Source organism: Mesoplodon bidens (assembly GCF_964165515.1).
Source record: "Mesoplodon bidens genome assembly, chromosome: 1".
NCBI lineage: Eukaryota > Metazoa > Chordata > Mammalia > Artiodactyla > Ziphiidae > Mesoplodon > Mesoplodon bidens.
This window is the reverse complement of record NC_138176.1, coordinates 32,788,077-32,803,095: the sequence shown is the minus strand read 5'-3', so window position 1 is coordinate 32,803,095 and position 15,019 is coordinate 32,788,077. Positions and strand designations below refer to the sequence as shown.

Genomic DNA, 15,019 nt, shown 5'->3' with positions numbered 1-15,019 from the left:
ATAATTCAAAAAGAGTCATGTACCACAATGTTCATTGCAGCTCTATTTACAATAGCCAGCACATGGAAGCAACATAAGTGTCCATCAAGAGATGAATGGATAAAGAAGATATGGCACATATATACAATGGAATATTACTCAGCCATAAAAAGAAATGAAGTTGAATTATTTGTAGTGAGGTGGATGGACCTAGAGACTGTCATACAGAGTGAAGTAAGTCAGAAAGAGAAAAACAAATACTGTATGCTAACACATATATTTGGAATCTAAAAAAAAAAAAAAAAAAAAAGGTCATGAAGGACCTAGGGGCAAGATGGGAATAAAGACACAGACCTACTAGAGAATGGGACTTGAGGATATGGGGAGGGGGAAGGGTAAGCTGGGACAAAGTGAGAGGGTGGCATGGACATATATACACTACCAAATGTAAAATAGGTATCTAGTGGGAAGCAGCCGCATAGCACAGGGAGATCAGCTTGGTGCTTTTTGACCACCTAGAGGGGTGGGATAGGGAGGGAGGGAGGGAGGGAGACGCAAGAGGGAAGAGATATGGGGACATATGTATATGTATAGCTGATTCACTTTGTTGTAAAGCAGAAACTAACACACCATTGTAAAGCAATTATACTCCAATAACGATGTTAAAAAAAATAAATAAAGACAAGAGGGGTCCCAAGAAATTTATAAGTAAATAGATTAATTAATTAATTAATTAATAACATGGGGAAAATGATGCTTCCCTACCTTCCTCAAAAGGTTATTCTGAGGATCTGATGAGACTATGCGTAGGAACGCAAAAGTTAATTTACCATTTCCATTATCATCTCTGTACTGGACAAATGAACAGAGGTAGCAATTCCCCATGGATCTTCAGCAGGAAGTCATGAACAGGGCAGAGCCCAGTGAGATGGTAAGATGACATCAGGGCTCCTTATGAAGGAGGGGCAGGCTCTCCCTCACTTCTGGAGACACCACTTGTTGGCACAGCCAGAGGCAGCAGCAGTCTCTTCCCATGGATCCACTGCACGTGGCCCCCTCAGGCCCTCGGAAGAAGAGACCCAGGCAGGTGGGTGCCTCGATGGCCTCCCCTTCTTATGACATCAAGTTTCAAGATTTGGTCCTCTTCATTTTGGAGAAGAAAATGGGAATGACCCGCAGAACCTTCCTCATGGAACTGGCTCGAAGGAAAGGATTCAGGGTTGAAAATGAGCTCAGGTAAGACATCACGGATTTCAGTTTGTGAATAAGCAGGGCTTCTTTGGAACCCAAGGAACCCGTGTTTTCCTCCACCTACAGAAGAGGTGACTCTCCCACTGGGAGAACGGGTATGAGATTAAAGAACAAATTTGAGGCAATTAGTTAAGGGAAATAAGATGAGTGGGGATTTGGTGCAATTATATTGAAACCAGTTGGCACCAAAAGATAAGGTAATTTTTTTTTTTTTGGCCTTTCACTATTATGAGATGAGGTATCTAGGGATGATCAACAGAAACCTAGCTGGGAAGTTCAATGATGAAACCATTCGAGTTTGTTCTTGACCAAATTAAACTAAAGCACCACTGAGTTCAATCAAAAACTGTCAGCTGCTTGGAAGCAAAAAGAGTGGTTTGATTGCTTGTCCCTTGAGCCGTGCATCTGACTGTGCTGAGGTGGGTAGTGTCTGTGCTGGGCTACGATGAGTGACTGGCTGGCTCACCATAGGCACCCAAATGTGGCTTTGATCATGCTTTTCTAAGCAGCAGTCTGAGTGGGATTTGTAGAGAGAGGGATGCTGGTTAAAGATTCAGGGGCAGCTCTGTCCAGGGGTGATGGACACCACACTGAGAGTGATGAGCTCAGAGCCCAGACAAGAAGGCAGTTGAAGTAAGCGTGTGGGGCACCTCAACTGGTTCACTAGCAAACCCACTCACATCCCAGCATTGGCCCTGGTCTTTTTCTAACAGTTACGTAAACACTTCACCGGTTTCAAACAAAACAAAATCCAGACACAAATGGTATTAGAACCTTGGCATAAACAGTTCCAAACAGAATTGCCAGAGGGCTTGTAATGAATAAAGAATGATAATTAATGCAATTGATTGTCCAAGGAATAGGTTGACCGCATTTTTTTTTCCAGGAAAATCTATAAGAATTCTGTGTGAAAATACATTTTTACTTTGAAGATAGTCTTTGACGTTAAAAAATAAAACTGACAAGCATTTCCTGAGGAAGTGTCAGTTTCAAATTGCTAGAGAAACATATGTCAAAAGTCAATAATCAGATATGATAATTTTCACAACACCCATAATTCATATGAAGAGTCAATCTCATAGAAACATCTTATTTATTTATTTTTTACTGAAGTGTCCCATTCAGAAATTCCTGAGTTTCCCATGGTCTCCCTCACCCGATTTCTCTTTATATGGTCTCCTTCCCCCAACTCCTGCCTCTTTTTTCCTTTTTAACCCCTATCTCATTTGAGATATTAAGCTCAAAATCTCATTGAAACATCCCTTCCACAAAATCATAGATGTCATCCAATTGTTGAGTCTGCCTTATTTAACAGACTTACATAAAATATTGGAATCAGGAGGGGAAAAGATGACAGAAGTAAGTGGCTAAAAACCGAAATTGAAAAAAAGGAAACTGGAAAAGTAGAAACTAGAAAGAAGCCTTAGCAAATATGGAACTGCTTTTTGTGGTAAAGAAATTTGGCAAGGGCCACACAGGAAGGTGAGAGCCAGATGGTCAAGGCATCACTTACATAGAAAGAAAGCTCTCTGTTGAAATGTCCACACTTCCAGCAAGAGCTGACTAGTTTAGTTACAGGCACAGCTACGAATATGCACACGGTAGCTGAGGCAGGTACTAGGAGAGACGCTGGGAGGCAAGCTTCTTCTTTTGACAAGAGCCCAACAGGCAGCTTTGCTGCGAGGGACCGAGCCCAGCTGCTCAGGCGACAGAGGAAACTGGCGCACGGTGAGCCAACTGCTGCTGTGAGATGACGGTGGCAAAGTTCCCAGGCTGGCTGCTCAGAAGACACATTAAGTACAAATGTGTTTTATGGCACAAAAATAAACCACAAGAAGTAAAAGTCCTAGCTCTCAAACGGAATTTCCATACATAGTTATATAGACTTTAACTGGAAAAGACAATGGAAATTATTGTAGGGGAAAATCTCTAGATAAGAAATCTAGAGACCTCAAATTCTGGCTCTGACTCTTCCCAGCCATGTGATGTGGGGCAAGACCCCCCTCTTCTCTCTGACCTTAGTTTCTTGATAAATAGTCTATCTGATGTGATACCACATGTGATGATGGATGTCAGTATACTTGGATAAATTAAAAGTTATACAAATGTAAAGTGTGGTTGTTTTCTTGTTACTTAGCTGAATCCATTGACCGTTACAGTAAAACCCTAAGGAGAGGGCTCTCTCTCCACACTCTGCACTAGATCAAATGACATAAATAAATAGAACAAAGAAAGGAAGGAAACCCATCAAATCGTCTGTTTTGTAGGGAAAGGAGTAGTAGGGAAAGACTAAGTAGTAGGCGGAGGAGGTCGTAGGGAGACATTATGGCTGCATTTATGCTGTGTGTTTTCCAAATGTTTTTACAATAAACGTATATTTTTAAAATGAAAATAAAGGAAGTTGTTTTTTAAAAGAAAGGATACTTCTCAATAAGAACAGCTAGATCTCTCCTTTTGATATATAGGATTCAGAGAAAGAGGAGCAAAAAAAAAAATGTTCTGAAAATAGACAGTAATCTCCATAGTTTCTAACATTCTTTGGCTGCCAGGAGGATTAAATTTGAGGAAAAATCTGATTCCTACCTTACCTGGACCTGAACACACAGCTTAGAAATGGTGTACCTGAATGCATAGAACTATCTGGAACTATTTAAATTTCTAGCATATGTGCACTGTATCTTTATATTTGGATTGGACTTCATTAATATTTGTTATATTGCAAAAGACATGCTATTCCATGTACCATAGGAAGCTGGTTCTTAAAATATAAATCAGGAGAGGTGTCAAGTTCTTTGAGGCATTTGTGCACATTCATTAAAAAGCTTTCTGAATTTATTCCATGGCCAACATCCTAAATTTTAGAGCAGCTTCATAATATTCGAGCTACTCTAGCTGGGACAAGATAGAGAAGGATCAGAATCTAGTGTTTGTCATGTTCTTCTTTTATCCTTGATTCCAGTACTTTGAGCTATTTTAAAACTTTATCGGCATCAACCCTCCCCTATGAACATATTAGCTAAGCCTACCATCTATGTCTTGACCTAAATCATTGATGCTGAAGAAGAAAGAGCTGGGTAGGAAGGGTGGATCTCCATGGTTACATCGCCCAGCAGATTAACATTTGCTGAGTTCCACTGTTCAAGCTGTAGAAACCCATCAGAGGATACTTTTGCCCTTCCTGGACCTGCATAATTTGTCTACAAGGGTACCTTTGGAAGGCATTGTTTTTACTGAAAGCAAAATATACCATCATGGCATCACATATAAAGGGTTCTGTTAGTACCCACTCCGCACAATATGTGCCAGGTTCTGGAGACAAAAAATAGTAGCAGACTTGAACCCTGCAAGCAAAGAGTTTAAAATCAGACAGAGGAGTCAGGAACTGTACCTTTGTTGTCACCTAGCATGAAAAGATAGCATAATGTATTTTCCAAGTATGTACTCGTCTTCCTCTTTTTTTAAAAATTAGCATTTTCCTACCCAACACTTCTAGCCTTCTTGTGTCATTTTGGTTTCCATCCATTCACTATGTAACTTTTGAAATGTGGCTTCTGCCTCACTCATTATCCCAAAACTATTGTCTTCAAAGAATTTCCTGGTACTCAAATCCATGGTTTTTCACCTGAATGTTGATAAACACTCTTTCTTTGACTAAACTCTAGCGTGGCTTCTAGCAGCTTAAGGCCATGTCCCTAGGATTGTACCCCTGGCCCCGCCTTAAAATGCCTGCTTGAGAAAGCTCAAGATTACCAGGAGAATTTACTATTTGTTCCAGTCAAAACCTGGCAATAGGCAGAAAGACCCCTGAACCCCCTCGTAGAGCAGTTACTTTAGAAACCTTGCCAGTATAAACCCTTTCTCTGCCCCTTTGAGATGTAAATCTTCCAAAACCACCCAGAACTGTCTTCTCATGGACCTGACAGCAAACATCCAAGGAGATAATTCTCACCCCCAGTCTCTGCAGGAAGGTAAAGGCCTAACTTCAGTGGGCCCCTTGCTCTAACTTGCACCACTGCCTCCCGTCACAAAGATTCCAGACGTTTTCTCTTCTAAATAAGCAGCAATTAGCAAATCCAGGTGGCCAGGTCACAAGGACCAACCCCCTTAATGCTTCTCTATGCCTTTCCCACACTCCAGCCTTTACAAGGTCTCCTGCCTTCTGTTCCCTCGAAGTTGAGTTCCATTCATGCTGGACCCTCTTCCCTATTGCAATAGTTATTACTGAATAAAATCTATTCTCACTGCTTTCAGTAGTATCCAGCTCTGTTTATCTTTGACAATGTCTGATCACTTCAAATTTGTGGTATCTCAAATAAAAATATTAAATGTCACTGTTTGCAAAATAAACTGAACACCAGATGAAAGAGCTGTTACCTGCTCTAGAAAATACAATGTGGAACTGGTCCATCTCTAGGCCTCTTCTGGGTCCAATTAGCTAAGTAAAACATCTTCATTGGTTTCTCTTTATGGTTTTTTCTCACTCTTTCTCCTCCAACCTTGAATGGCTCCTCCCTGCACCTCTCTGCATCTAAGACCTAAGACCCCTGGAAGCCTTCCTAGAGGAAGAAACTTCCTCCATGGACACAGGTGTGATCCATGGCCTAGGGTTGGGCCCCGGCTCTTCCACTTGGGTTTGCTCCTCATCTCACCCAGTTACCCGTCCCTGACTCCACAAGGGCAAGGGCGCCATCTGGGCCATTGTGTAGACCTCATCTTCATACCCTTGACAATTTTCTTACACAGAGTAGGCTTCAGGAAATATTTGCTCAAAGAATGATTTATCTGGTGAATATAAAGCCAACCAAAGGAACTTATGATTACCAAGAGTAAGTTTTGTCACTAAATTTTTTTTCTACAATGCACCTGTATTACCTTTGTAATCAGCAAAGTAATGAAGACTTTATTTTTCTGAGTTCAAGAGCATGCAATGTAAAAATTAGTCCTGCTCTGGTCCAAAGTACTTTATATTTCAAAATCTGTTGACTTTAAATTAATGAAAATGTTCATAGTCTCATTTACTGTGGGTCAAAAAATCAAGGCAAGACCCTCTCGGTCTTAAGTATATCAAGGACTGGAAATAGAAACTTGGCTTTACTGGTGCTAGTAAGAGTGTGCGATAAAACCAAATAAAACTATCTTGATTTTTCGGTGTCAGGGATTCTGAAACAGATCAGTTGCTAGGGAAATTGGCAAGAGGATTTTTTTAAACTGTGAATGTCTCTGCTCAACTATAAATAACTATTTAAAGTTATTGTTTACAAAATAAGTCCTATGTCAGATGGCAAGAATTAATAAATTAACAGATACAAACTACTATACATAAAATAGGTAAGCAGCAAGGATTTACTGTATAGCACAGGGAATTATATTCAATATCTTGTAATAATCTATAATAGAATATAATCTGAAAAAAATAACTGAATCACTGCTGTACACCTGAAACTAACACAATACTGTAAATCAGCTATACTTTAATTTAAAAAAAAAAAAAAAGAATGCCCTCTCCAGGGAAAGAAAAGAGTTTTAAAGACAAAGAAAAAAGCAGGTGACCATCCATGAGGACTGGGAGAATCAGCTTGGGGTGTCAGTCTGGTTCCTGGCAAAGAAGGATGGCTGCCTCTTTCCTCATGGAGAGCTTTTCTAATTGTTTCAAGAGGCAGGACCAACTGGGGAAAGAAAGACAGAAAGATCAGGGATCCTGGTATCTGAGGAAAAAAATCGGAACTGAGATTTGTGAGTTAATCTTTCAGTTTAGAGCTTTCTGGACATCTGAGGGTCACATTCATGATTCTTATAATATCTTTTACCATATGGATTATTATATACCTAATGTGTTTCTTTTAATTGGAATCATTGTAATTTAGCCCTATCTTAAGGAATAATAATCATAAAAACCATGGGTCTGATATACATAATGTAAACATACAGATTTAATAAACATATAAACTTTTAAAATGTTCAGTTATGTACTCCCTAAAATTATCTCACGTGCCTGCAGAGAAATGAGTACCATGTGGGGAAACATTGCTGTAATTAAGCCGCAAGTGCAGCATGGGGATCAGATCTAAGCTGGGGCAGGTAAAGAGCGATCTTTCTCTATAGCTCCGTTTCACAAGGTGGAGTTCTTGGGCTGTGAGGTGGTTTTGAAATATGGTGGCCCCCACGGAGTGACAGGGACTATTTTCCCTTTCCTTGCATTGGGGGTGGGGTGGGCTGGTGTACCCGATAGGGTACAGCAGAAGTGACACTACGTGGCTTTGGGGGCTAGGTCATAAAAGACCCTGAGGCTTCTGCTGTTCATTGGACCCCAGAGCCTCAGGTAAGAAGTTTGAGTTCCCCCTGAGAGAGGCCACTTAAAGGTGCTCAGGTTGATCGATGCTGCTGAGCCCAACCTCCCAGCCACCCTCACCAAGGTGCCAGACACGCAGGCTGCGTGGAACATCAGTACATCCATCAGCTGTATATGGAACAGAAGGATTGCCCAGCTGAGCTGCCTAAATTCCTGATCCACAAAATTGCGAGACGTAACAAAAATGTTCCTTTTCAAAGCCATTACATTTTGGGATTGTTGGTTGTGCACCAACTAGATAACTAGAACTGACTGATTATGTCAGAATCACCAAGGGAGCTTGTCAAAATCCATATTTCTGGGCCCTAGGTGAGATTTACTGAATCTGAATCTCTGGTAATAAGGCTCAGGCATCTGAATTTTAATCCACCTTCCTGTGTGTCTCTAGTAGACACTAGAATTTTAGAAACTTTCCTTTAGAGCTATAGATTAAACAATTCATTCTACTAGTGGGCTCTCTATTGACCATTACTCTAAATCTGGCCATGAGCTGGGCGCCAGGCATGATTATAACCATGCAGATTATAACCAGGCAAATTATAACACTGTCCCTGCCCTTAGGGATGCCAAGGATCAAGTCAAGCACATTTCAGTTCAGCACCAGTTGAAGAAGAGGACCCTGCATGGTTTTCCCTGTGGGAAGCTGAAGGACAAATCCTAGTTCAGGATCCCTGTAATTGGTTCACAGCCTCCCAAACCTAGTCCAAGGCACTATTAATTGGTCATCGCTAAGAAACTAGATGCACTTAAAGAATGGAATCCACTGATATTTCAGGAACAGCCATCTCAGCACTGCCTTGGGGTCTTTAGAAGAGATTGAAGATGCCTGCCTGAGGCTCGCTGCCACCTTTTATCGTAAGAAGAAAGCACAGGTCTTTGGGGCCAAGGCAGAGACTACCTCAGCCCCAATCCCAAGTTGATTTGCCCTTGAAAATGACATTAAGTTAAGTGGAAAAGTGATGAAAGATGGTTCATGACAGAAAACGGGAAAATATAGAAAAATGCTTAAAACAAACAAAACCTCGCACAGGGGTCTAACCACAGTCTAGCAGAACGTTAAGAGATTGCTCGAGTCATGAACACCTGGGTTTGAATCTTGGCTTCATGTAACCTCTGCAGGTTTGGTTTTCTCATTTGAAATTTTATTGCCCACCTCATAAGACTCTTGGGCGGATTGAGTAAGAATATATCCATGTGTGAGTGTGAGTGTGTGTGCGTGTGTGTGCGCGCCTGCGCGTAGTTATTGTTATTCTTGCTGATTGTCTGGAATGTTTCTCTCTAGTCTTTTTCTTTCGGATATACCAGTATTTAATTGTTTGTTGATTGTTTTACAGCACCCTTCCCCCACATCCCCAGGCATTCTGAATGTCTCTGTTAGAGGCAGGGCTGAGTCCAGAGATACCCTAGGTGAGAGATGGTGCGGAGGAGCAGGGGGTGGTAAGTGTGGATGGTGAGGGACCTGAATTTGGAAGAGGAGCCCTGGGGGTTCCTCCTGAGCACATCTATCTGTCTCCGAAGTTTAGGCAAAATCCAGAGCTCAGGGAGCCTGACAGCCCCTCTGTGACTTCTCCATCCTGGTGTGTAGCCATAGCAACTGTTCTTTCAGACTTTCTGGGACAGTCCTTATTGTAGCCCATATTATAGTGGACATAAAATATCAAAACATGAATGCTATGTGGCAGCAGCAGGGAGAGAGTGTCTAACAGTGTTATGTAGGAAGTGTTAGTCCACCTCTATTTCTGCGCTTCGGAGAGAATCTTCATCGTGATCATGATGATGGTGGTGGTGGTGATGATGACACTCATCTTGATGGTATTCCTTTTGAGAAAAGGAATAGCTCTCGCCAGAGCCATGGAATTAAGCACAAAGTCACAGAGGGACAGCTCAGTGTGGTCTAGCACACAGGTTTTATTCTATTTTATTGTTTTGGTCACGCCACACAGAATCTTAGTTCCCCTACCAAGGATCGAACCAGCACCCCATGCAGTGGAAGCATAGAGTCTTAACCATTGGACCACGAAGGAAGTCCCCCAGTACACAGATTTTAGATTAAAACAGACCTCAGATCAAATGTCAGCTCCACCAATTATTAGCTGGGTGAATTTTTAATGTCTCTCAAAAGCTCTCTTTTCTTATTTTTAGATGGGGATAATCATACCTATCTCATAGTGTTATTGACAATTAAATGAGGTAGTGTATGAAATGTGCCTACCACGGTTCTGGCACATGGTAATATTCAAATATTATTAATCTTTTCAATACTGGAGTCTTCAGGGCAGAGAGAAAACCACTGTATCAGCAAAGCGCTGCCACAACACAGCAGTAAGACACTGACAACAGAACATACTAGAGGGGGTGACCCTTCTTGGTAATACTATCTGCTAAGGGCTCAGAACAGAAAGTGAACAAATGCTTTATTGTGGTGGTCTGGAACCGAACCTGCAGTATCTCTGAGATATGACTGTACTGTGGTGATGTCAAAGTTCCTAATGCTGACTTTCAAGCTCTTACTTTGTGGGAACGAGTGACAAACAGTACTGAACTCTGAATAGCACAATGTGAATGTTTGTTTGATTTTTTGTTTTTGTATGTGCTTTATTGTTGTTGTTTTGTTTTGTTTGCTAGTTGCTTAATGAGCAGGGGTTGGAAGTCTAAATCAGAGTGTTCCTTCATATGATGTACAGCCTATATTCACAAATATGCTTATATGAATTCAGTAAGAGATGAATGTGATCCTCATCCAATAGGGTGAGCTCAGATATCCCCATGGGGGATGGTGGTACAAGAGTGGATAGTGAGGGGTCTAAATTTGGATGCTGAGCCCCAGAGCTCCTCCTCCGCACACCCTGCTCCCTCTGAGGTTCAGACAAAACCCTATTTATAATAATAAGAATAAATATTATAATAAATAATGTAATAGTAAAATTTCCCTTCAAAGGGCAGCAATATAGAAGGAATAATAATTACTATGTAGTCCTGTTAATTCTTTTGTTGTTCAAGTCTTGACATAAACAATCTTGCAAGAAGTTTACCATAAATAATCTTTGGAATTATATGGATCTGGAATAGGGAAGCAGCTAGCCGTCTTCCCTCATCCCCTGTAAAAGGTTGTTTTACCCTGACTTATTTCTGCCTGGGCCTGCTGCACATCCTGCCATCCAGATGGTCTCAGCTCTGATCTCCAGCCCTCACCTCTCTCCCAGCGCCAGCCTCAGATCCCAACTGTCAGCCAGCTTTTTTCATTTGGATCTCCAGCCATCCTTCCAATGCAGCATGCCTGAAATAAACTTCAATTCCACTCCCCCACCCCTTCCCCCAAAGAGATGCAACTTCCTAAATCCCTATTTCTACCAAAAGTGATAATACTTGAGTGTGATAGATATGCTGGAGTCATATTTGAGTTTATTCTCCACACCATCTTTTATAGGCGATGCCAGCTGTCCATATGTCTTCTTTGCCTTCCTTTCTAGAGCTATAGGAACCAGAGTGCGGTTAAAGTCATCTTATATCTGGTCCAGTGATTCATCTTCCTAAGTAGCTCCCCACCTTTCCCTAACCCATGACTCCCCTTCAAAATCATTGTGTGTTACAGATTAGTCTTTTAAAATAACATGACAATGCTATCCATGTCCTGCTCATAAAAGCCTTCAGTGTCTCCATAATCCCAGAAAACAAGATCCAACTTCTTCAACCAGGCTTCCAAGACCCTCTGTAATGTGGTACTCAGCCACATCTACAACTACTTCCCAACATGAATGCTTCACTCCAGTACAGGCCATTCTCCTTCCTTTCCTCTGAACGTTTTCTTCCAGGACGACCAAAAGTTCTGCCTACCAGGTACCTTACCCCTCCCATCCACCCGGACAGGGCACAAATCCTGCTTTTCCACAAAGCCATCCACCTCTCCCAGCCCACACCAAATTCTTTTCCCTCTCTGTGTACCATCTGCAGATCCTGTCCATGTCTTGTGTCTTATCATAACATACTATTAACATAAGATACTGATGCCCAGAGACTTCTCTTTTCTTCTTCGGTACCCATCACCACCACAAGAAACCTAGGGTTGTGCATATAACAGTGAACCAGAAAATACCCAATGAATCCAAGAGTCAGTCAAGAAAAGGAGAAGGAGAAAGGAGAAGGAGAAAGAAGAAGTCAAGCAAGAGAAGTGGGAAAAAGAAGAGAAAATCTATTTTTTTCTCTTAGATACCTAAGTACGCTATTTGCTCTTATTATTTCCCAGATTCATAGACTATTTGAACTGAAGGAGCCTTAAAAATTATTAGTTCCAATGATACAAGGCTGACTGTGAAGACTTCTTTTTTTTTTTTTTTGCGGTACGCGGGCCTCTCACTGCTGTGGCCTCTCCCGTTGCGGAGCACAGGCTCCGGACGTGCAGGCTCAGCAGCCATGGCTCACGGGCCCAGCCACTCCGCGGCATGTGGGATCTTCCCGGACCGGGGCACGAACCCTGCATCGGCAGGCGGAGTCTCAACCACTGCGCCACCAGGGAAGCCCAGGACTTCTTAAAAACTAGAAATAACATACTTGACCCAGAAAAGACAGTCAAAAAGGATAAATATCATTTACCAGCTGTGTGACCTTCAGGATGTCCTTAACCTCTCTGTTCTTCAGTTTCCTCATTTTTGAAGTGTGACTAGTATGACATTTACTTGAGGAGCTATGTGAGTATTAAATGAGATAATGTATGGAAAGTACTTGGACAGTGCTGAAACACTGTAAGTGCTCAGTACTTACTAGGGAAAAGATACAGGGTCTTACGTCACAGAGTTGTGCTTTGAAAAACATGTAAAACAATATTTCTCAAAGGCTGGTCACCTCCTATTAATGGGTTGTGAGATCAATTTAATGAGATGTTATAAGCATATCGACATCTATATCTATCTCTATTTTGGGAGATGATATAAAATGTGTTTCTAACTGTGGGTCACAAATAAGTTTGAAAGGCACTGGGTTAAAGCCCTCTACAAATAAAAAGGAAGTGGCACATCAAAGCCGCAAGCAGAGTGCAAGGTGCTAATTTAAGAACGATTTTATCCTCCATCCTCTCTGACCCTTGGTTTTCCATTGACACCACAATCTTACTAACGTTTTCTTAATTTTTCTTGCATCTGATATGGAACGTAGACCACTGTTGTTACACTAATTTAAGTAGAATTCCCTTGCATGGAGGTCTAGGTTCTCCGTGCCTATGGTCAGGTCTACTGTGCGTCTTTCTCCATCAGATGGAATGCTCTGAAACGCCTCAGGGAAAGAGGAGAGCTTCTCATTTCAAAAGTCCCTTCAGCTGGTAACTTTGTCTTGCATTCTGCAGTGATTCTGTCACCCACATTGTGGCAGAAAACAACTCTGGTTCAGAGGTTCTTGACTGGCTTCAGGTACAGAACTTAAGTGCCAGCTCACAGCTAGAGCTCCTCGACGTCTCCTGGCTGATAGAAAGTATGGGAGCAGGAAAACCGGTGGAGATTACAGGAAAACACCAGCTTGTTGTAAGTGTCACGAATGTGATTTTCATTGCCTTTTGCTTGATGATTAAGAACATGGGCTGTAGAACCAACAGACCTGAGTTAAACCCCAGGTTCTCTGCTTACTCCCTGTGTGACCTTGGGCAAGTCACTTAGCTTTTCTGAGCTTCAGTTTCTTCCTCTACATTATGAGAACAATAGTGCCTGCCTATCTTGTAAGATGGTTATGAGGATTAGAATAACACACATGTAAAGTGCTTAAGAGAGAGCCTGATTTATATATGCACTTAATAAATGGTAGCTATTTTTACAAACAAGTCTATACACAAATATTTCAAAATATTGAAGTCTCGATGTCTAGCAGTCAGAAAAGTAGAAGGTTCTTATTTTTTTTCTTACTGTGATCATTCATAAAGAAAAAAATAAAGTTAAGCTCTTAATTCCACACCCATCACCAACGGACCATAACTACATAAGTTCACAGAAAAGAAAAATGATATTTAATTGGTAGTTTTTTTCATGTTATTTTTTCAGATTGCAAAAATAATACATGTTAATTATAGCAAATTCAAATATTAGAGATGCATATAACATAAAATTTGAGCCTCCTATAATTTTATTCTCTTTTCAGAGACAATTACCATCAAACTGCCTTTTTCTTCATACACATCTATTATTATTATTACCACTATTAATTGTTATTTAAAATGGATGCTTATGCATTTGTTTAGGTGAGAACAGACTATTCAGCTACTCCCAACCCAGGCTTCCAGAAGACTCCACCACTTGCTGTAAAAAAGATCTCTCAGTACGCGTGTCAGAGAAGAACCACTTTAAACAACTGGAACCACATATTCACGGTAATGGAGATTTACAACAACACCTAGAGCAAACGCAGGGCTTTCTGCTTCTTTCCATGAATCTCCAAATTAAGTTATGAATATTCCTGAAAATCTAGGAATGTTTTTCACACTCTTACCCACTCCCCTAACCTGATCTCTGGTTCCTATTTCTGTCAAGAATGGGTCTCCTTTTGTCATGGAAATAGACAAATATATTCAGAGCACATCCTTTAGAGACAGTAGGTTACTATTTATCAGGACTTGTCATTAATGGACGCAACAGTTATCAAAGGCAAATATTCTGAAAAAACAAATATGTACTGTAATTAGTCCATTATATAGTAAGAGCAAATTACATAGAAATAGCAATTGTGCATAAACAGATTTGCTGGGAAGCCAGAGGACTGAGAGTCAGCAGACCTGGATTCAGCCTCTCTGATATTAACTAGCTGGGGCAAGTCAATTCCTCTCTCTGAGCCTCAGTTTCCTCATCTGCTCAAAAAGGAATTAGCTAGATCATCTCTAAATTCAGCCCTGAAGTTCAATAATTATGTTTCAAATGACCCGAACAAGCCTATAACTGCTTGTCCTCCAGCCTAGAGTCCGTAGTCAGATAGAAAAAAAATGCATTAGTATATCAAATACAAAACTTCTCCTTTCTAGTCTTCTAGCCCCACGTGTGCAAGGAGCACCAGGAAATTGCAGCTACTGAGCACACTGAGCATCATGCCGCACGGCTGCAGCTGCTTCCTCCTCTGCCAGAAATGCAAACGTGCCCTACCTTAAATAACCCCCTACCTTAAATAACCCTGCTTGTGGGTTTGTGCCACTTATGATTATACCCATTCATTCAACAAGCCTATGCTAAGTGCTGACTATATTCCACGTATGAGATAAGAGATGGGGCTTCCCAGTGATCAAGACAGAATCCTGGCCACAGGCTGGTGGGAATGTCAGCAAAGAGGGAAGGATCATGCCAAGTAACAACTAGGAAGGTGCAGTGAGCACAATATCATTTTATAGTTGTATCACTCCTGAATATCTAATGGCAGAGAATTCAAAGTTTCCTTACCAAGCACTCTGTGGCCTGTCTTTTCAACTCAATTCCGCTC

The 15,019-nt window shown here is 41.3% G+C and overlaps 1 protein-coding gene across 1 annotated transcript in view; it reads left to right on the top strand.

The window, feature by feature from the left end:
- Positions 1–1,012: 1,012 nt before the first annotated feature.
- Positions 1,013–15,019, top strand: part of DNTT (DNA nucleotidylexotransferase) — a gene marked incomplete at both ends in the record, with an annotated part of 36,259 nt that continues 22,252 nt past the window's right edge. The window contains 3 exons of the mRNA XM_081233035.1: positions 1,013–1,215; positions 12,915–13,089; positions 13,797–13,925. Coding sequence (XP_081089161.1) covers positions 1,013–1,215; positions 12,915–13,089; positions 13,797–13,925 — 507 coding nt within the window. The remainder of the gene's footprint in view (positions 1,216–12,914; positions 13,090–13,796; positions 13,926–15,019) is intronic.